At 47.5% G+C, this 21,173-nt stretch overlaps 7 protein-coding genes across 7 annotated transcripts; 2 read left to right on the forward strand and 5 right to left on the reverse strand.

The window, feature by feature from the left end:
- On the reverse strand, positions 1-723 carry T069G_11136 (uncharacterized protein; the record flags this gene model as incomplete). Its single annotated transcript, XM_056178341.1, has 1 exon — positions 1-723. The coding sequence occupies one exon, from the start codon at positions 721-723 to the stop codon at positions 1-3; it is 723 nt and encodes a 240-aa protein (XP_056023215.1).
- A 4,022-nt stretch (positions 724-4,745) lies between these two features.
- T069G_11137 (uncharacterized protein) lies at positions 4,746-5,923 on the forward strand (the record flags this gene model as incomplete). The annotated part of the gene is made up of 2 exons (XM_056178342.1): positions 4,746-4,838; positions 4,907-5,923. 2 exons carry the CDS (start codon positions 4,746-4,748, stop codon positions 5,921-5,923), a joined length of 1,110 nt encoding a protein of 369 aa, XP_056023216.1.
- A 438-nt stretch (positions 5,924-6,361) lies between these two features.
- Positions 6,362-8,781, reverse strand: T069G_11138 (ion channel domain-containing protein; the record flags this gene model as incomplete). Its single annotated transcript, XM_056178343.1, has 6 exons — positions 6,362-6,786; positions 6,841-6,990; positions 7,078-8,105; positions 8,166-8,285; positions 8,348-8,506; positions 8,570-8,781. The coding sequence occupies 6 exons, from the start codon at positions 8,779-8,781 to the stop codon at positions 6,362-6,364; spliced, it is 2,094 nt and encodes a 697-aa protein (XP_056023217.1).
- Positions 8,782-9,709: 928 nt separating this feature from the next.
- Positions 9,710-11,417, reverse strand: T069G_11139 (fungal specific transcription factor domain-containing protein; the record flags this gene model as incomplete). The annotated part of the gene is made up of 3 exons (XM_056178344.1): positions 9,710-10,111; positions 10,182-10,631; positions 10,713-11,417. 3 exons carry the CDS (start codon positions 11,415-11,417, stop codon positions 9,710-9,712), a joined length of 1,557 nt encoding a protein of 518 aa, XP_056023218.1.
- A 580-nt stretch (positions 11,418-11,997) lies between these two features.
- On the forward strand, positions 11,998-13,635 carry T069G_11140 (amidohydrolase family domain-containing protein; the record flags this gene model as incomplete). Its single annotated transcript, XM_056178345.1, has 1 exon — positions 11,998-13,635. One exon carries the CDS (start codon positions 11,998-12,000, stop codon positions 13,633-13,635), a length of 1,638 nt encoding a protein of 545 aa, XP_056023219.1.
- A 322-nt stretch (positions 13,636-13,957) lies between these two features.
- On the reverse strand, positions 13,958-15,458 carry T069G_11141 (transmembrane amino acid transporter protein domain-containing protein; the record flags this gene model as incomplete). The annotated part of the gene is made up of 2 exons (XM_056178346.1): positions 13,958-14,017; positions 14,079-15,458. The coding sequence occupies 2 exons, from the start codon at positions 15,456-15,458 to the stop codon at positions 13,958-13,960; spliced, it is 1,440 nt and encodes a 479-aa protein (XP_056023220.1).
- Positions 15,459-16,914: 1,456 nt separating this feature from the next.
- Positions 16,915-18,079, reverse strand: T069G_11142 (uncharacterized protein; the record flags this gene model as incomplete). The annotated part of the gene is made up of 3 exons (XM_056178347.1): positions 16,915-17,340; positions 17,404-17,905; positions 17,988-18,079. The coding sequence occupies 3 exons, from the start codon at positions 18,077-18,079 to the stop codon at positions 16,915-16,917; spliced, it is 1,020 nt and encodes a 339-aa protein (XP_056023221.1).
- Between the last annotated feature and the right edge of the window lie 3,094 nt (positions 18,080-21,173).

A 21,173-nucleotide genomic window follows, 5' to 3' on the forward strand; every position in this document is an offset into this window, starting at 1 on the left:
TTAAGGAGTAGCAGTTGCAACGATCTTCTGCTCTCCGCTAGTTCGCTTCACGCTGTCGTACTCCCCAGCAGAAGGTCGTGTCTTCCGCCTCTCCAAAAACTCCAGGATAGCAAGAACGGTTGTCGTAAGTTGAACCAAGAATAGGGGAATCAAGTTGTATTGCCATCCTCTCATGATTCGCAGGTGGTTGGCGATATCGTTTCGCTGGCTTTCATCCGCCAGGTCGAGCTTCAGCATGGCTGGGAACCAGTTTTGAGGCGTCCACGTATCGAGAGCATACTTGTGGTTGCCGGTTTTCGAGGCGGCGTCAAGATCGATAGTCTGTCCTTTATGCGCATTCGTAACAGAAAAGACGTATCCGAGAGACCCAATAGTGAGCATGAGGCCCAGGACGAGAATGACAAGCCAGGCACCGTAGAAGAAGGACGTGGCTTTCGCTCCGATGATGTTGGGTCGGCTTCTAAGGAAAAGAACGAGGGAGCCCCCTATGCAAATGAGGACGATTGCTGTTCCCGCCGCGCCGTTGCTAGAGTGCCCTTGGTCGACCAAGAAATGCTTCGGAATGCCATAGAGATCGAAAGTCGAGCCGTTGAAGTTGACAGCAAATGTGCCGCTGGCAGTGTTGTGTAGCCATGCCACCATGCTAGTGATGAAAGCCAGTTCGAGGACGGCATCAATCAGCAGCACGCCCAGAGCGACAACGAGATAGGTAAAGAGTGCCATCTTGACGAAAAACACAGTTTGCTTCACTGCAGTCGGCAATTCAACAATGAAAGAGAGAAGAAAAGCCTGACTGGTAAGCCCACCAATTAACTGACTAGAGATCCCATCCTCTTATATTATATTTTAGGCCTTACGATGTCCGTCCCAAAATCCCCCGTTTGATAGCCCAATCGCCGTTGGCCCCATGTTAGTGCTGACCGGGTGGAATCAGTGGCTGAGGTACTAGCCAACAGCAAATGCAAGCTTCCCTGCTTACAACCATCGGTAAGGCGCAGAACAAGATACCTGACCATGTGTAAACGGCTGAACACAACGTCCCGAAGGATTGGCAGTGGACCAGTACGCATACTCTAAATTTCCGGAGTTTGCCTTACCGCTGGGGGCCGTGGACCTGGGAGCAGCAGAGCCGCATAAGCGTTCTCATGACTGAATGTTTATGGGTTCCACTAGATCCTTGGAGCTAGAAGAGTTTTCTGAATGTGAGAAACTACAACTACATGTGCCCTGTTGAACATGAGAATTGACTGCTAGGGTCGGACCAACCCAAGCCATGTCCAACCCACCCAACTTCAGAGGTTTAAGCTTGTTTTGGTCTTGTAGAATTCCCTAAAGAGAGTTTGTGAATGATGACATTGTTCACCGACGGCTAGTTGTATTTACACGGGTGGCTGTTGAGTTGAAGGAGCGCCCGCTTAACCTGTTTAGTTATTGATTCCCGTCAACACGCATACAGTTTGGCAAACGCTACCATTCTAGCCATTCACAGCTGAACATGACAGTGAGTTGCGCAAAATCCGTGTAATCTGCGGGTTTCCTAATTCATGCACGGATTCGGCGGATTCCCTGTTTTTCAGAGGCGCGGATGAATCTTGTTGGTAGCCTTGTCTCGTATCTGTACACAGCCGTTCCCATGCAAACGCACACTGTACTACGCTATTGCCTTGACGTTGGCTCGCCCTGTAGTTAAGCTAGGGTGCCACAGCAAGGCTCAAGACTGATTCCTCTCCACGGTATCATTCCCAAGAACTCGTAATTTCGGCTGTGCCGGTTCTGGACAGGCGAGCATTGTTTTTGCCTTCTCCGCATCTGGTCTGAACGAATTGGAGGCATGGAGCGGCCCGGCCATCGTGCTAGTTGCCTGTAGGTTGTAAGGAGAAGTTGAGCCACTTGTACGAAAGTGCAGGGGTATTTCAAGGGCAACGGCTTATGGCATAGCTGATAAATAGCGGCCGCTGACTGCTATAAATAAGGCAAACATGTGTAGCTTTGAAAATCCGCGATCCACGATTGGACCAAAACCCTAGCTTACGTAGGCTCGCATGTTTAAGGTGGAATTTCACTTTGCAGGTAAAATCCATCGCGTAGTGTCCTGCTCCATAACGCAAGCGGAAGTTTTTTCTCATAAAGGCATACGAGTCGCACGATGAATCCGAAGAAGCTTATGTCATGCACTGTACGAGTATACGATCGGGAAGGGATTCCGTGACACTACAGTCGGCCCAACGAATCTACCCGAGCCTAACAACCATATCTAAGAATATCTCACGATCTCATGATCAGCTGCATGTAGAAGCGTAAAAAAACTGGCTATACTCAATAAGTGAGTCCTCCAATATGTGAGGGCGCCATTTCGAGAGAGTATTGTGCTTCAAACTCCGGACGAAGATGTTGATTCCATGCTGCAGATGCTCTGACTTGTGCATTCATTGGCATCTTGCTGGCTGTATTTAACCAGTATTTACAATGACCAACAGAAATCTTCTTGGCATTCATGGATTTCTATTTCAGATCTTAGATGTCATGTCACTCGTAAATTATCGATTTGTGCGGTGGCCTGTGATTTAAGGGGAGACAGGACCTTGACTTCCATATTAGTACCTTCAGACAGGGAGCTTGAACCCCAGGCTTATTTCTCCTGAAGTTTCTTTAACCACGATGGGAAATTTGTCCGCCAGCACACCTGCTATTACAAGGTTGATGTCAGGCACAATGCCGAGGTTCTCGAACGCGGTTGCTACGCACAGCGTCATTTGAAAGACAATACTCCATTTTTCTTCTCACCAACGAAAGACCGCAATTACCCTAAACCCAGCATCAAGAGGTTGCAGAATTAACAGCACGTCCGTTTGTAGCTAACTATAGCAATTTTCGTTGGCCGTGTGTTGTGGTGTATGTGATACATGCAAAGAGTCGAAAGAACATACTGAAAGAGGTACAACGCCACTTGCAATGCTCATCCAAGTAGCTTCTTTGCTGTAAGCTCACTCTACCAATGGGGCTCAGCAATTGCTCTTTGCACACCTGATGGGTCTCAATATAACTTTCGGCTAAGCCTGACGTCGTGAGATTCGGCCGAATCCTGTCTGACGCGGAGATGAAATTCTCCCGCTCATTTACAGAGAGAATGCTTCAATACTCAATGTAATCTAATCGCCTCATATCTGCCTCGGATTCCTTGTTGTGCAACGCCTTGAGTCTTGACCGACTACCATTAGATTCTTATCAACAGTGGCGTTTCACACAAGAACCGGGTTTACATCAATGATTGAAGAATATGAATATATATTTAGTGTCAAACGTGTGTTACACGCTCTCCGTGGTGCAATAATGTGATACTGAGTTGGAGGAGTCAGTACCACCGCAACACACGAAGATCATGGATGGAGGATATTAATGACGACAAATGCGGTGACATGATCGCCCTTTAGTGCGGCATGTCATATAAAAATAGCTCAGGCAAATCAGGGTTGATAAATGGGAGATGTTCGAAAATAATTACCGCTTTAGGAAACTAAGCACCGAACTCTCTTCCACGGTGGTGCCGCGCGGTTGATCAATATGGCTTAATTGTTGCTAAAATTGAATACAATGCCACGTAAAAGCCGCCTGGCCAGTTAATGCCTGGATTCACTGTGCATGTTGAAAGAATTCAACTCTGTCTTGTATAGCTAGATGCTTCAACTCTATCACCGCACGCTGGTTGCTACAGTAAGCACACAATTCGCCACAGCTAGAGAGAAAGAAAACAGAGCATCACTCAGGCAGCTTGCTATGACATCTAGAGAAATCTCGGTTATATAGTAGGTAAATAAAGGGAGTGGCTATTCAATACTCCAAGTTTGCTATCTCACATCCTGTGTTCCAAGTCTAAAGCTGGCGATGGTACCATATACTAGAAGCAAATAGTAGAAAGTATTGGCAGCAACAGAGACACTCAAGGAATTGGGTATCTACTACCTAGGTAGTCAATAAAATGCTTTCCTTCGTATCTTACCCTGAAACTTGAACTCCAGAAAGTCGATGGGATGCTAAATGGTTACTCACGTAAAATATCACCTTTGATATCTGCTCAGCTCAACGAGGCAGACGGCCGTGGACAATTGCTTTTTCCCTTTTCACCAATGTCAGCCTTCCAACTGTAATCCAGCCATACCAGAGTAATAGACTTACTATACGGTAAATGCTGCCTACTTGAAGCCCTCCATAACCAATGCGAGAATTAAAATGCCTTTCCAAAGTCTCATCGTGCGCTTGGTAGGTGGAAAGCAGATTAAACATTTCTCGATAATAGAAGATTACCAGCGATTAGGATAAGCGGTTTGCATTGTAGGTTGCAATAGCTATCTTTGAAGACGATGCAGGGTATTGATTTCAAGCTCACGTTTGCCAGTAGGAAGGCTGTGCGCTAGGCTGTGCACTGGGCTTCACCCAGGCAGCAGAAAAAGGCCTCCCAAATGTTCAAATTTATTTATCTTCTCCTTTCTGCAACAAAATTGTCTTTCCCAGTTGCAATTGCAGCAGAGTTGAGGGATACTTCAGTGGTTCAAGTTTGTGTTGTTGGATAGATACATGTATTGGCAGAATTAAATATATGCAATTTCACAGCGACCAACGCTTTGCAACATTTCCTGTTCAACTGTACCAATAGCCACCACAAAACATTGTGTGTAACGCTCGACTGTTCCCTTAGTTCGCTAATCCTCGCTTTGGTACTTGAAATTTCATCACAGGTGTTGAACTTAATGAATTTCCTTACCGAAGCCTTAAAGCCCATTCATGTGGTTGTTTGGGGCGGACCAGCCCTGGAACATTACGGAGTGCAGGCTTTCATCTACGTAAGTGTCATGATGCTTCACTGCTCGAAAATATGACTCTTTGTACAGATACTGAATGGAGACATTAGGGCTACATTTTCATTGTCAATGAATGCGACCGTGACCTCGCCGCAGCAAAGCTGCTGGATGCCGGATGCATTCGTGCAGACTGGTCATGGGGCTCCACTGGCCCGGCCACGCTGCAGACATTGGATGATAACGCACAACGTATTCACAAAAAGTCGATCCCGGAATATGAAGATATTGACAATAATTCCATTTGCTTTGTATTTCCTCCAGAGCGTGTTAGTATCATGAACGAGCCGATTGCCCTCGTCCTTCCTTCCTTCGTGGGACTTGGGCCACCACGGACAGCGGTCTTGGGAAGCAGAGAACCAGCTCAAAGTGAGACACAGAACGACGAGAACTCAACACGACTTCACAAGTCCCCACAAGCAGAGGCATTAGTTCAAAGAGAAGACATACTTCAAGAGTACACCGCTCAAGAAGTCACGTCTTTAGCAGCCACGCCTCAAATGGACATACCCCAGGAAGGCAAACACCAAGAAGACAAACTCCAAGAAGACAAGCCTGAGGAAGCCGCAACACTTTTAGAATCTCAGACGCTTCCAGAGCAGGAACCATATCCGGAACCAGAGAGTTTACAGCCAATAAAGAGCCAGCAGAACTCGGAACTCTTGCAAGATGTAAAGCATATACCAGACATAGGAAAGCTGCAAGGCGGGGACATAATTCTAGAGAATACAGCAGATGATTCCAAGTTCACATGCGTCGATGGTTTCCTCTATTATCCGCGTCTTCCAATCCTGCTCGAAACCATAATTCGTGCTCGACTGCGCGTTCCTGAAGAGAAAGTAAGCTATTGGGCAACCATGCTGGAAGTCTGGGCCATTCCCTATCTTTGGGCACAAGCTATGGCACCATACGACATTCTCGACGAAATTGAAGATAAAGAGGTCAAAACATGGTTCAACAAGGCAACTAAACGGTTCGAAGGTGGCATTGACCGTGTCACTAATACCAAGAGGAAGGGAAGGGTGCCATCCACCAGGCCCCCAGTTGATTTGGACGCTTTGTTCGATTAGACTTCTGGGGATGCTTAGATTTTTGAATGAAGACCTTACTCTAGCAATGAACAAGACATCACGAAGATATCCTATAGAATGCATAATATTATTACCGGGATGATTGACTTGAACTCTAGTGAGCTGATAAGGTTTATGAGCATCTTCTTTTCTTCTGAGACACTTAACATGTGTTGCATTTGGACTGTGTATTTCTCTTCCGTAGATTCATTTTTGTTACTATGCTTGATGTTTCGAATTGTGTCTGACCTTTACGCGCTTTGTTCATTACATGGAGTCAAGGGAATGAATAATAAGACATGGCATTCCATTCCGCCAATTCCCTGAGATTCATAGATGGCTCTTCTAAAGTCAACGTCTGATGTTAATCCGATAGCTTTATGATTCCATTTGCTAATTATGAATATACATGTACACTAGTTTACAAAGACACATCCATTAAATATGGGCTCGACTTTCTCTACGCTGACCTCGTTGCCGCCTGCTCTCGGCCGACAGACACTCCTCCAGCCTATTCGTAAGCTTTTCTAATATCCACTCACTCTCCCCTTGGCTTCCCATCAAAGGGCTGCGATGGCCAACCCACGACCATTTCACAGGCTCTTCATTTGCACTATCTTCGGGAGAATTATCATTGTGCTTCTTTGCCTTGATCTTTGCTTTGGTATGCGTATGCGGACTATGCTCGTCTTCACCAATTAGTTTCAGATACCACGCCCATTCGTCAAAATCGTAATGGTGGTTCTTGGACGCCTTCAGATGGCTAGCAACAGCTCGAATCTCAGAAATGAGAAGGAAATGCAAGTCAGCTCCTGTGGGAATTTTTTGGTGCGCGCTGCGAAGGCGAGAGAGAGACCGTCGAACTTTGGAGGTGAAGCTTGACGCTTGTGAACCACGGCGCACATTCGCGGGCCGACCTCTCTCATCTTCCTGATCACCTGTCTCATCTCCGTTCTCATCTCTCTCATCTTCATTCTCTTGTTCAGAAAGGTCTTCTTCCTCGAGCTGGTCCATAATGTGGGCTAACCGCTGGAGGTGATGCCTCTTTGACTCCACAATTAATGGATCTGTAGTTTCGTAATGGGCTTGAAAGAACTTTCCAAGAGTCATTCTGCTGATGAGGTGTTTGAGACTAGCCATGTAAGATTCTTCACCGGGCAAAATGGTGACATTTCCCAGACGGATGGTGCTGTCTTTGATGATCTTTACGACGGTGTCGCCTGCATGAGAGATGAGCACCGTGATGGTGGGCAAAGCCATGAGGGACCAAAAGACAAAAAAGGACTTCCCGGCATTAGACACGGGTGTAAAATCACCATAGCCGATGGTTGTCCATGCTATGAAAGAGAAGTAAAACGCGTCAAAGTACGTCCAGTTTTGGTAGCGCTTCTCTGCCTCCATAAATACCACGGCGCCGACCAGCCAAAATACGAGCCATACCATGACGGAGATGGCTAGAGCCATCCATTTTCTCCGTGTGGATGTCATGGCTTGGATCTTGCGCATCAGAGCAAACTCTGCCTTGCGTCGCTCATATTCGCTGTTGATGCTTTTATTGCTTTTGTTGCTTTGATCTGTCGGCATGCGTGGTAATCCGGGTTCCTCTTGGATAGGCTCTAGAAGATCGTCATTCCCCTTCCGTGTGATGCTGCGAACAGTTCTTCTTCTCTTCTTTTCCTCCATACGTGCCAGGACTCTGCGTTTTCCGCCTTCGAGAGTTAGACCTCTAACAGACCCAATGACCAAACCCAGGCTTATTATTCCAACGATGGCGTATGGAATCATCAGCGCCTTTGCAAGATTTGTCGTAGGAGTAAAGTCACCAAAGCCAACAGTGAAGAGAGTGACATCTGCCCAGTATACGGCGTCTAGAAATCGCCAGCCTTCGATGTTGCTGAAAACGACCGCCCCAACATGGAGATATACAAGCACCGAGATAGTCTGTAGCATGAGAGTGCGTTGACTCAGAGTCAGAATAAAATCCTTTGGGTAGTGACCTGAATAGGCTCCCCAAAATGTGATACTCATGAGAGTTGCCACGATAAAGTAGAGTATGGCTGCCCAGATACCGTAATAAAATGATTGAGACCAGATCATCTCATCCCGCGGGAAAGGGAGGTCTTCAACAAGTGGCCCAGCGCCTGTACAGAGCAGGCAAATCAGGACAATCGCGGAGAAATACCTATTGCAGCATTAGTTTGCGTCATTGCATTGGCTCATCATGGGACTGTGAGCTTCTTACCATCCCACTATGGTAATGGGCTGTGCTATACCAAAGCGAATTCTTCTTGCCATATTGAAGAGTAGGAAGAAGTTGGAGATGATGGCAATGCCCAGTTGAACGGCGTTTATTGCCGTTAACCTACATATGAAAGGTCAGGAACACATTTATTGCGGCTGGGGATCGTAGATAGGAAGACATACCACGCTGGATCGGGGATATATGGCGCTGAGTCAGGGTCTCCTCCTTGAATAAAGTGCTGCCTCCATGGCGAAACTAGAGCACAGATGCTGAATGCTGAAGCTATGGGGCCAATTGTGCCAGCAATCATAGGAAAGACAGAGGATAGGAACCACCATCGGCTAAGTAACCAGCGTTAGTGGATATTCGCCTTTATTGGCTAACTCTTCCCCCTGGTTACTTACGTGGGCTGAAGGTGACAATTGTCGTTCTCAATCTTCGGGTTGCCACGATCGAAAGTCTCGTTCCAGTGAGCATTTGGGTGGCGGTCCTCACCAGTGACTCCATTTCTACTGTTGCGCGTCTTATCAGGACTAAAAGTCTCATCTAGTTGAGCCTCCAGGTCGTGTTCCTGGCCAGCAGCCCCATTTCTTCTGTTGCGTGGTGGTGGCGACATTTCTGCGGCTCCTGTTCAATGGCTGTGTGGCGGTCAGGACGAGGGCTCGCAGCTCTCTTGAGGAGAGGAAAGCTCTTATGCTATCTCCACATCCACTTCATGTGCTTTGACAGCGTCGAATGAGCCAAGAGTATTTGAGCTGAGGCAATTGAAGAAATTGGCTATTCGGCTGAGCTAGTCGGAGAGAGAGAATGAAACGAAGGGTATCGGCGGAATGGTCGGCGCTCTAGCCATATCCCGCAACCGGATTCGTCTTAATACGCGTGTTTCTGTGAGATGTCTTGGCACGAAGCGAACAGGCGAGCTGAGTTGATTCATAAAGACAGAATAAAGACAGTTGTGCTCTTGGCAGAGATGAGACCAGATGCTTTGAAGAAGTTTTTTTTTTGACGGCGATCATTTGACAATTGATGCGCACCAGATGACGTCGTGGAACCGGTTTAGCGGCAGTCAGGGAGCCTCACATGGTGCAGAACGCGCATTTCCTTGGAAGCGGCCAGATCTTAGCGCTGCCGATGCACCGAAAGGGCCTATTGGGGTTTAGTTGCAGCATTTGGGCTCGTAAATCGGGCGATGATTACGGGGATCGTTTTGGAAGCAACAGTGCAGAGGTGAGATTGTTCACGATGACGGATTCAATAAAGTCAAGAAATATCATGGAGGAGAGAAGTTGAGATTGAGTTTAATCAGTGCTGTATGTTTCTTTCGTTGGATACCTGAGGTGTCGATCTGGGTTATCGATAATGCCCTCCTTCTTACTCACCACTACAATCTAGATATTAAAGGAAGGCACAACATCCATCCATCCATCCATGTCTTTCATATACCCTCGCAAATCCAAAGCTATAACATATCGCTATTCTTCCTGTTCATAAACTCCGTCGCTAAAAAATAAAACCAGGCACTTGTGGCCAGGGGATGCATCAAATCACACCAGCAGCGGATAGTCGCCAATCTCCGCCATGGCATCCCGCAAAGTCCACTCTGCCAGTGGATCTTCGTGTCTCTTGGTCCAGCAATGCCTCAATATGCGCTGCACGCTCTCGCAGTTCCCAAAGTTGGTCTCCGCTGTGCTCAGGATCCGAGTCATGAGACGCTCGAAAAATGGCTGCTGATCGGGTCGAGCCATCGATCCCGCCAGGCAGATGGTCCAAACGACGCCTCGAAGCGACACCTTCTCAGGGGCTTGCTCAAGCTCCTTTATCACGGCTGCAACAGCGCCGTGGATATCGGCCTCGGCAGGGTGAGTCGTTGAGAGGATTAAGTGGAGGTGCACGAGGGCTCCAGCTGCAAACACTCGCGATATGTAACATGAAACTGGGGCATTGGGCTGCGATAGATTGTCAGTATGGCTGGTGGTAACACGATGGACTAAAACAAAGGATCAAGGGCAAACGAACATGACGGCTTTGCACACGCAACCTCTCAATACCATCTCGCAGCATCTTCTCAATGTTGGCCAGCGATGCTCGCCTCTCGTCCAAGCCGGGGAAGTCGATTCCGGCCTCGATCATGGACAAGTCTCCAATAAGTCGCATCACCCAATTCTGACAACCAACAAAGTCTGCCATGAGAATTTCTTCCGAGTCAAGCCATTGTCGATAAGGCATGCGGGGAGGTATGCCGGAGGAGGCTGTCGATAGGATTTCGAACCAAAGAAGCTTTGTGATTTCAAAGCGCCTTGCATATTTCATCCCACGGCGGAGAGACGAGCCTGGGCCGCTCGGCGCGTATGGTGGTGTCGACTCGTCATCATCTGAGTCTTCGAATGGCGGCAATCTAATCTTGCTTGCAACAGTTGTAAGGGCGTCAAGGTGAGTCTGCCAGCCCCTTGAGCCGCCTTGCAACACCTATACCATGCGCCCAAGTTAGGAGGATGAATTCGTTTTTACACGCACACTTTGAAGTCACACATGGTCACTCATACGAACCTCGAAACTAATTAGACAGCAGCCGCTGGAGATGAAGGTGATGAGCCTCTCGCCGACGTCTAGTGCAAGGTCGCCTTCATTCCCCGATAGTGCATGTCGCATGGCACTCAGTGCAGTGGTGTGATACTCTATCAATTCCGCTTCCATGTACTCGGTTCCCCGCGCAAACTTGGTTCGCTGATACAGTGCAGCCAAAGTCAGCGAGGCTTGTCGGAGCGGACGATTGTTCATCAACAACCAGAAGAGCCAACCACGGCCGCCGAGCTCTGCTTTGTCAGTGTAGTACGGATACTGGATGAAGAAGATGTAGTCCAGATACAGCATGATGAGCTCGGCCTCTCGGAACCGCATTTCCTGACTTGGGCAGGAGGCCCACAAGGCCTGCTCGGGCCCGGTGACCGCGTCTTGCTGCTGTTTCGCTGAGATTGTCCGCAATTGAGGGTCTATCCCAACAGGTCTGATGGGACCCTTGCTCAGCAGCCTTGCATTCTGTTTGACAGCCTTCTTGACCAGCGAGAGCTCGGCGCGAACCTGTTCCTCGTTATCCAGCCACGTCGGTCTGGGACCGTAGCCGTGACAGTGGATGCTGCGGTTGTCGCATTCCTTGCAGAAGGGGTGGCCCTCGTCGCATTTGCGGTGCCTGATACGACAGGTCCAGCACCCTCTTTTGGACCTGCTCCTTACCGGCACCTTAGCTGGCAACATTGTGCGAGGCGTGGGTGTAACGGGGGGGGCCTCAATCTGGAGACGCGAGTGTGGGAAGTTCGCGAGTTGCATGTGGGCAAAGTTGGGGAAAATGTGTCAGCCCATGACCCTCATGGGGAAGATGGGTGCTACGGTAGATAAGAGAGCAGCGAGCCAGCCAGCTGTCAGCCTGACTCATCAGACATGGGCTGGCATGAAGCCACTCCAGATCGATGGCACTGTCTCGAGGGATCCCCCCCCACCCACGCAGTCTGCGACACGACCACGGATTGCTACTGGCCCCATGGGGAGCCACCAGTGAACGAAGCCGCCTCCAAAAGAAATGCTCCGGCCCCACCTTTCCCGAGCTATCGTCAACCCGCCGGGCTAGATGGCCTGGGCTAATAGTCTGTCGTAGGATGCTACGATACTGGACATCAGGTGGCCCCGTTGATAACCGGGTCTGCTCGAGTCAATGGTAGTTCTTCAAATACTCCCGTTCAGACTCACGAAATGGATGAAGATTGTTCATTCAGCATCCAAGCGTTGAGCATTTGTTGTACGTGATACGTTGAGACAAAAAAAAAAGAAAAGAAAAAGGATGACGACCACTCTGTTTACAAACGGCAAGTTCTTTGCCGATCAAGGCAAGGGACAAGAGCATGATGCCAAATTCCACGACTGCATGCTCGTCGAAAATGGCAGAATCGAATACATCGGCAGTGATGATGCCAATATCAGATCTGTGGCTGCTTCAAAAGGCGCCGACGTGCGGGATCTTGAAGGCCATCACGTTCTTCCCGGCTTCATCGATGGCCATGTACACGCCCTCCTGCTAGGTCAGTCTCTACAGAGACTAAACTTGGAAAGATGTCAGAACCTAGAGGAGATCCGCAGCGCTATCAGCACTTACGCAGCAACACATCCCGATGCGCCTCGCATTCTGTGTGGTGGCTGGATGGAGTTCATGACTGACGGAAATCCCGACGTCTCTATGCTGGACGACTTGGATCAAAGACCCATTTATATTGTATCGAGGGATCTTCACTCTTGCTGGTGCAACACGGCAGCAATTAAAGAGATGGGCGTGGAGTCTACGCCAAATCCTGTAGGAGGAACCATTCATCGCGATGCGCAGGGCAAAGCAACCGGTTTCCTAAGCGAAGCTGCGTGCACAGTCCTAGTATGGCCGCACTTGGCACAAATTGCTACACCGGAGGAACGAGTTGACGCCATGCGAGATGCAATCCATGCTCTCCATGCCGTTGGATGCACTGGATTTGTAGAAATGGCTATGGACGATGTTGCATGGGATGCACTGAAAACTCTCCGCGAAGAAATGGGTGGCCAGCTGCCTGTACATATTGCAGCTCACTGGCTTGTTCGTCCTACGGATTCTACAAAAGGCGACTCGGAAGAGCTCATTCGAGCAATTGCATTGAGCAAAGAGTTCAACGCTGCCACTTCACCAGACTTTCGTATCGTGGGCATCAAGATAATGTGCGATGGCGTTGTTGATTCGTGCACGGCAGCTCTGATAGAGCCTTACTCTACTACGGGCGTATCGACGGATCCCATCTGGTCTCCCGAAGCCCTTGGGCCAATCGTTCGCAACGCAGATCAAGCTGGTCTGCAGTGTGCTCTGCACGCCATTGGAGATGGTGCTGCAAAACTTGCCATCGATGCGCTTTCGGAGCACGGTACCCCGGGTCGCCGCCATCGCATTGAACACCTGGAAGTAACTAGCCCTGGTGATGGGGCTCGACTAGCAGCTGCTGGCATCACCGCATCTATTCAACCCGCTCATGCCGATCCAGTCCTGCTCAAGGCCTGGCCGGAACTGCTGGGTACAGCTCGCTGTGGACGAGCATTCGCATATGGCGATTTCGCTGCCTCCGGAGCCAACATTTCCATCGGGTCTGACTCTCCCACTGCATCATGGGATGTTCTTCGAAATCTTTACACCGCGACAACCCGGCGATCTGTGCGTGACAGGGAATATACAACAGTAGTGAACCCCGAGTTCGCCCTATCCCTGTGCCAGGCTATGCAGGGAGTGACACATGGAAGCGCGTACTCTTGTTTTGCCGAAGGCTGGACCGGAAGCCTAGCGAAGGGATTACAGGCCAATTTCGTGGTGGCCAACATGGAATGGACCCCGCAGTCGTTACTTCAGGCACAAGTGAAGGAGACATGGTATAGGGGAAAGAAGGTGTATGATGCGCCAGTGAAAAATTGATAACTGTAGTCATAGAAATAGAAAGGTAGATAGACAGATAGATGGATATAGATGATGTATGTCTACAATTAGATTCTTGTTCAAAATGGAATGCAGATGACTCTTGAGGATACGTGATATGGGGGCGTGCAGTTTTAATCTCTAGTTATAATAAATGTACCATGATTCATACGGGTACCGCATTGCTCATCTTAGATTATTAACGATAAGTAGATATTATATATATTGCTCTCTTAAGGAGGTTATTATGTAGATACGTTTGGTGATGTTAATCTAGTCTAGTGATGTCTACCTAGACCACTAATGAGAGCCGCAAGTCCACTTAAGCAAGGGACTGGCATGTAAATGGCCTATTAACAGCATGTCTCTGAAACTTATGAATCTGGTGGCAATAGTTAGTACAAAAGCTACATCAGAAGAGATTGGGAAAAAGAAAAACTTACCAGCTCGACAATGCTAGCATAGGTGCCACAAACGAGGATTATCATGCCAATAATGAAGACACTGCCATTGAAAAAGGCAGTCTTCCAATTCTTTCTCTCATACCACTTTCCTTCCTTGAGCAAAACATACCACATCACTGGAGGTAGATAAAAAGAGAGTCCAGACACGAAAAGGGAGGAACTGATCGACAATAGTTCCGAAAAGAAGGGAATGGCTTCGGCGATGATCCATGCAACCAACGTCACAAGCCCAACGACTACCAACCAGGACACCCAGCCTCTGACTGTATTCACATAACGAGTGATGGAGTTTCTGTATATCCTGCCATGTATGAAGCGAGCAACGACAGTGGTGTTGATTGAGCCCGAGATGAAGATGACAGGGAGCGCCACGCCAAATGCAACTCTAGAAACGACTGATCCAGCTGATAGCAAGGCAGGTGATTGAACATCCTGGCCTACAAAGGCATAGATGACAGCCCCTGTGACAGTATAAATAACGACTTCGATGATTCCAAGCCACCAAATGGACTTGATATAATCCTTGGGTGTGTGCATCTCGTCCATGAAGGAAGGCTGAGCACCAGCAAAGGCATATGCGAAAACAATACTGTTAACCGCAACGATTGCCTCTGAAAATGTCAAATCCTTCTGAGGCCAGGCAGACCAAGTTGAAGCTCCCAAGCCTCCAGGCTGAGATGAGCTCTGAATACCAGTGGCAATCATGGTGATGCCAATAGCTATGATGATGGAAGCGAAATCGATATAGCCCAAGATCGCTGCCTCCGTAAACGACGGTGGAATCGCCAGCAAAAAGAGTATAATAGCCGAAACAACGCCAAAAGCAAGAGAACAGACTCCGCTCCCAGTGATAGTTTCAAAAGCAACCGTCCCCGTCAGACAATGCGACCCAGTAACCAGAATCAACTGCGAAGCAAAAATAATGCTAAACAATTTCGACCCGACTCCTCCCATCATCAATCTCCCGATATCCGCATAGTGAGCAACCTCAGGGTATTTGAGTTTCACCTTTCCAAGGATATAACTCGCATACATGGCCACGAGTCCAACGCCAACACAGAGAATCACTCCCGCCACCATGCCTAGGGTTGCAAACGCCGCAGGTAAACTGAGACTTCCTAGGGCAATGGCTTCGACGATGAGGACCACGGTTAGGCGTCGCCAGCTGAGACGATGGAAGTGAGCGTCTCCTTGGATGGCTCGTTGAGTTTCCACGTCGTAAGCTTTGCTTTCGCCTTCGAGATCGGCTTGGGTGACGTTGTTGGATAGGTGGCGTGAGATGGCATTATCGTCGATTTTCTTGTCTTTGCCGTTGGAGGTCGTATCCACGGCATCGGCTTCAGTGATTGTAAAAGCCATTGTGTAAATTAATTTGAAGAGAAGTTTGATAAAGAAAAATCTGATGGAACTTGCAGAGAGATCAACTGCAGTTCCAGGTGTCCAATATTTGAACAGGATATATCCGGGGAAAGATCCTGCTCACCTGCCCCGGAATCTCGTCCGGGGTAATCTGGGGAACCTATTGACTGTTAGTTTGTTTAGCTCCGGATGAGAGGAAAGATATCCTATGTTTCTTCTTCGCGAGCTGAGATGAGAGTTCGGAGCTGTTTCTGTGGAGGCAATATTTACTGATGCCCCCTGTGTCCCGGGAAACATCGGTGTATGAGTAGGCTGTGGTAATGACCCACCTGGAGAATCTTGACCCGATTTAATGAGATCAAGGAGTAAACTTATGGACTATTAGGACCTAAGAATATTACAACGCGTGTATGGAGGTTTATGCTGTTCAACTACCAGCTCTTCAGGCTTGCTGTTGTCTTTTGTATGATCCGTAATAGAACACGAGGTTGCTTCGAATTTTATTCTTTTGAGGCAGTGGATATTACTAGGCAACTCTCTTTGTTTAAACTTTTCTCACCCGTAGATCTACAGTGATGACACCTGTACTTGTGCAATGACAGATGCTGTCATACAAAATGAATGGACTCTCCATCAAGCCACAGCAGCACATTGCTTACATGTGGTCCGTAATATGGGCCCACTCATTTATGAGCATTACGCCCTTTGCAAGTCAGAAGAGGCAAAAAAGAAGCATTGAATGAATTATCTGTACGACGTTGTCGCAAGGGCTTGCTCTGTGAATGGTCACGATGATCCGTATCTAAGACCAGGGTCTCACTTAAACCGGTGTTATCCTTTGGAGCTATCTTGCTTGCCCAGCTGTCAATCATTTAAGCTATGGGCTACGATGGGGATTTGATTTAGAGCTCCGAGAGCGGACATACGGAGTAATACGCATGAACCATTCAGATAACACCGATTGTAAACAACTGGAGAGCTTCGTTGTGGCCGGTGGCATCTCCGGAACGTAGCCGGGCAAGTGGGTCCCGGGGCCGAAGGATCTAGCCCAGCCGTCGTGGGAAATTGTACGTAATGGAAACTCGAGGCTGGGATTGCGATTAGCGCGGTCTGTCAACCTGTCAGTTGCAAAGGCGTTCAATTACCAGATGGACAACGGCATATCGGTAGTTGATTGGGGGTTTTATCTTGATAGGGGTTATCGAATGTGATGCGTGTTGATACAAAAGCTTTTCTTTTAATTTATTATGATTAGTTAAAGGGATTGGGCAGCATGAACAAATAGCAAGGTCCACATACCACCGAAGTTGGTGATGTTACATTCGGCAGTCGCGGTGTTGCACATTATCAGTTGAACTCGTGATATCTTCTTGCGATTATTAATATTTTCATATATATAGTTAAATCACTAACTGTTAACAAAGTCTTGTCAAATCACTATCACTTCAAACCCCGTTCACGCAGTCGACGCATCTTTAACTTGCTCTGAGACTTCTCCTTCTTGCTGCACCTTCTTAACAACCCGATTCTTTGTAGATATATCTCCTGCTCCCTTTGTTTCCCGACCCTTTTTCGATCCCGACGCTCCAGTAAGTGCATGCAGCTTCACTCTTTGCTCTCGTGCCTGCTGCAATTTGTTTTTCCTGAGCAGGGTCATATCGGACTCAAAGCATCGCCAGCTTGGGTGATTTGGTTTGACACCTTCTAATGGGGCAAGATCATCGCGATGCTTCTCACTCCAGGCGAGCCAGGGCGTTAGATGATCTAGTACATAGGGGCGGTGATATTTAGCGGCGTAATCATGGATTTGATCCACAATACATAAAAGATTCAATGCATTAGTAAAGGATGAAACGTCCCCAGTCCACAGTAATTCGATATTCTATGAGGCACTCAAATCAGACATTTGAATGATGCATTAGGTGATGAAGCATTTGTAACTTACACATGTCTTCGAAGAGCTCCATGCCACATAAACCGCCCATTGGGATCCATACGACACGAACGCAAACATTTGACAGTGAGAAGAGTTTGCGGATTGGTACTTGGCAACATTATCAGGATTTCTTGCGAGATCGTCTAGCATGGACAAATATATTTGACATGCATGCTGAATTTGTTGCTTGGCATTTCGATAGTCTGCTTCCCGTTTCTTTGCTTCATAAACAGCAAACGGAAACACAATATTAGCGTTTCCCCATGAGCCATCAACAACAAGGCTGCAATTTAGGTTATTCGTCATGGATTTGAGGCGATCTTGGGAGAGCCGGTCATCCAGTTCCTTGTTGATGTAGCCTGCTTGGTAGCCGGGGGCCATAGGCTGGCGATTGAGATGAAGAGTTTTGGGGCCATATGTGGCGAGACCGAACGTGGCATCTGGAGTTCGTGTTTTGACAATCTTTTTCCCATCGACGTCTTCTTCAACAAACTTATATGCCTTCTTATCCCTAACTCATAACGAAATCTTGAAGTTAGTGATAGGAACAAAGAAACTCGCTTAACTACATCTAAAATCGGACATATACTAACATTTTGAGCCACTCGTCCTCGCGAATTAAGCCGAAAACATATTGCCACGCGGAAACCTCCCAGGAGAATTCCGAAAACTCCTGCCCCTTCATGGTCTGCACACTTCTGCATAGTTTGGAAGCTCTTTGGTTAATGATATCTATTTGTCGAGAACTCAAAGTCTTTTGGTACTGCGAAGTGCGAACGACGGGATAGAATCGCAAACATAGCTTGGCTTTTGTGGTGAGTGAATCGCGCTCCCTCAGGTTGGAAAATAATTGTGGAACCAATGGCATGGCGCGCTTCCTTGGCAATCTGAAAAGAAACCTAGCTTAGTTTTGAATCTACTCTTATGGAACATACATCGACTTACGCCATCCTGCCTAGCAAGGCAGGCACAGAGAAAGACATTGTGCTATGATGTTCCGTCTTGATTCAATGTATCTATCCGTATTAGGTAAGGAGATATCAGTGCGCTTTTAGCCTGTGGATTGAGCGCATTATGTACATTTGCAAGAGGCCTCTGAGGTAAAGCGTTTGTAATCACAGAGGCTGGACATATCCATGTCGGGAGAAAAGCAAGGCTCGGAACCTTATGTTAAGCGCCCGCCAAGAAAGGATCAGCCATAGAGTGGAATGAATCTTTGAAGAAATACTGGTCACTTCTCTCTTGAGCCCCTCAGTCGGCCATCAACACGGCCTTGGGGCTTTGGTGCGGCTGGAAATATGAGACAAGTGCATATAAATCTGCCTGCCAACGGCCGCTCAGCCGGTTAAATGTAACTCTGCGTTGGCCGAAAATACGACCAGCTTGTCGTTTCATGAGCCTCAGCACAGCCGCCTCCGTTTCCTAGTGCGGTCTTACGTTTTGCACAACGACCAACACAGGCTGCTTTTGCATCGTTGCGTGCATATTGGGCTGCCACAAACTTCAAAGACCTCAAGTTGATAATGAAGTGAAAGCCCGAGTTGAAGACTGGAAATCTATAGATGTTTTCAGAATCACTTCAAGCTTTTTGTCTTTTGGACGATGGTTCAATGTATATTAGTCCCGACTCCCGAAGCCAAAATATCCACGTCTCTAAAGTTGGCATTCCAAAATTGGCTTCAATCAGAGTCTGATGATACCGATATAGGCCTAGAAAGCATAGTGATAACTTCCTCACTTACTTCTTTCCTTTCTTTCCTTTGCTCAAGTAATTCCCAGTTCCAAGCTTTTCCTTTACCCTTTCTCGGAACACGCTTGGAAGGCTTGGGTTTTTCAATGCGTCCTTCCCGCGTTTTCCGTGCCTCCCGTGCCTCCCGTCCTTTCTCTTGCTTAAACGTTCTTGACTCTCTTTCGAGCACGAGCCACGGTGGGTTCATATCGGGGTGGGTGTCCCAGAGCCCGCGGTCCACAGGAAACTGCCTATCCCGAGCATACCACGCTTCTAAATGTTTCAGCACAAATGGATAATCCTGCTTAATAGCAAAATCGTGGATCTGATCCACGATATATATTAGTTGCAGTGCTTCTGAATACTTCCGAATGTCCCCTTTCCATATCGTTTGCATCATCTGCCCAAACCAGTCCTCGATCAGTACGTCGTTTATACTCATAGCATAGTAACTAGCGCTACTTACACATTCCTCCAAGGAACTCCAGGCTACATGTACCTCCCAAAAGCTTGCTGACGATGTAAATGCAAAAATTTGAAACTCAGAGCTCTCTTTTGTCTGATACTCGGTGACGTTGTTTGGGTCGCGAGCTAGATCATCTAGCATCGCCAGATATGCCTGACAAGCATGTTGTACCTGCTTTTCAGCTGAACCGTCGTAACGATGGCGTCCGCTTTTAGCCTCATAAGCTGCAAATGGAAAAATGAGCCCTGCTTCTCCCCACACTCCATCCACAACAAGGTTACACCTAGGATTTCGCGTCATATAATAGAGACGATTGTGGCATAACAGTGGTTCTGGCTCTGTCTTAGCGTTACTCTTATACGCAGGAAATCCATTCTTGTTGCAATAGTCATAGAAAGTTTTAATACCAAACGTTGCGTCTGGAATCCGTGTTAAGATCGATAGTTTGCCATTACTGTCTGGTTCCACAAATCTATACGGTCTTTTGTCGCTATGGTGAACTATGTGTTAGTACAGTGGCGTGTAATAAGTAAGGGATAACTTACACTCTAAACTTTTCATCAGTGTGAATCAAGTTGAAAATGTCGTGCCAGGCACATATTTCCCAGTAAAATTTGGAAGCACGGTAATACTCAGCACCAACCGCTCTCCAAACCAGGTTTTCAGCTCTATCATGGAAGTTTTTTTTCTTGATCTTTACTCAGAGTTTCTTTGTACTTTAAGACATTAACATCGGGAGTAAACACATTCCAAGATTTGGCATCTGTCTTTCGGCACTCTTTGAAGGGGTTGGGAAATAGTGGCATTGCTCGCTGCCTCGGTTTCCTGACAAAATCTTCGCGCTCTGAAACATCCATGGCTGCAGTTTCGTTTGCAACGAGTGCAGGGTCCAAATCGATTGACAAAGAGATGGATTAACGAGAAATTATGGCAAATATTTGGGGTTTCTTCTGAACATATATGCATGGATAACTGGGCGACGATGCATCCAACCTGAAACGCATGTGGCCGCAGTGAAAGAGGCCCAACTGCGGTGGACAAAACTGCACCAATTGAAATGCACGATCAAGCGCCCGAAAATCTGGCGAGAAAAAAACGGTAGAGAAACAAAAGTTCAAACCAGTAGAAACAACCGCCTTTGTGGCTATACGCAAGATCATAAAACCTCCCACAGGTAATTTATCTGCTCAGCCGTTTTAGAGTGGGGGCCCTCTTCAGAGCTTAAGGCTGTATACAGATAGTAAAACATGTCACTCAGGCCAGAAATGTGGGCGTACCATGTTTTCTGAGAAACGCAGGTAGGATATTGTAATTTAGATACTATTTACTCATAAGAGCACGATCAATGATTGGTTCGTATTATTTTTAGGGAGAGTTATTGTGAACGTTGCACCTAGTTCCGTGAAGCTACCGTTCGTGGTGTGAGAGAGCTTGAATGCCATCGTTTAGACATCATTTTTCGCATTTTATTTACAATGGTAGTCCCATAGTCAGGTAACTCAAAGAAGAATTCGGAAGCACTATGACTTCGTTTAAGACCAGCAGCAATGCCGATTTGGAATCTTGCGATTCAGGTGGCGCCCG

Source organism: Trichoderma breve (genome assembly GCF_028502605.1).
Source record: "Trichoderma breve strain T069 chromosome 7 map unlocalized scaffold00008, whole genome shotgun sequence".
In the NCBI taxonomy this organism is placed as follows: domain Eukaryota; kingdom Fungi; phylum Ascomycota; class Sordariomycetes; order Hypocreales; family Hypocreaceae; genus Trichoderma; species Trichoderma breve.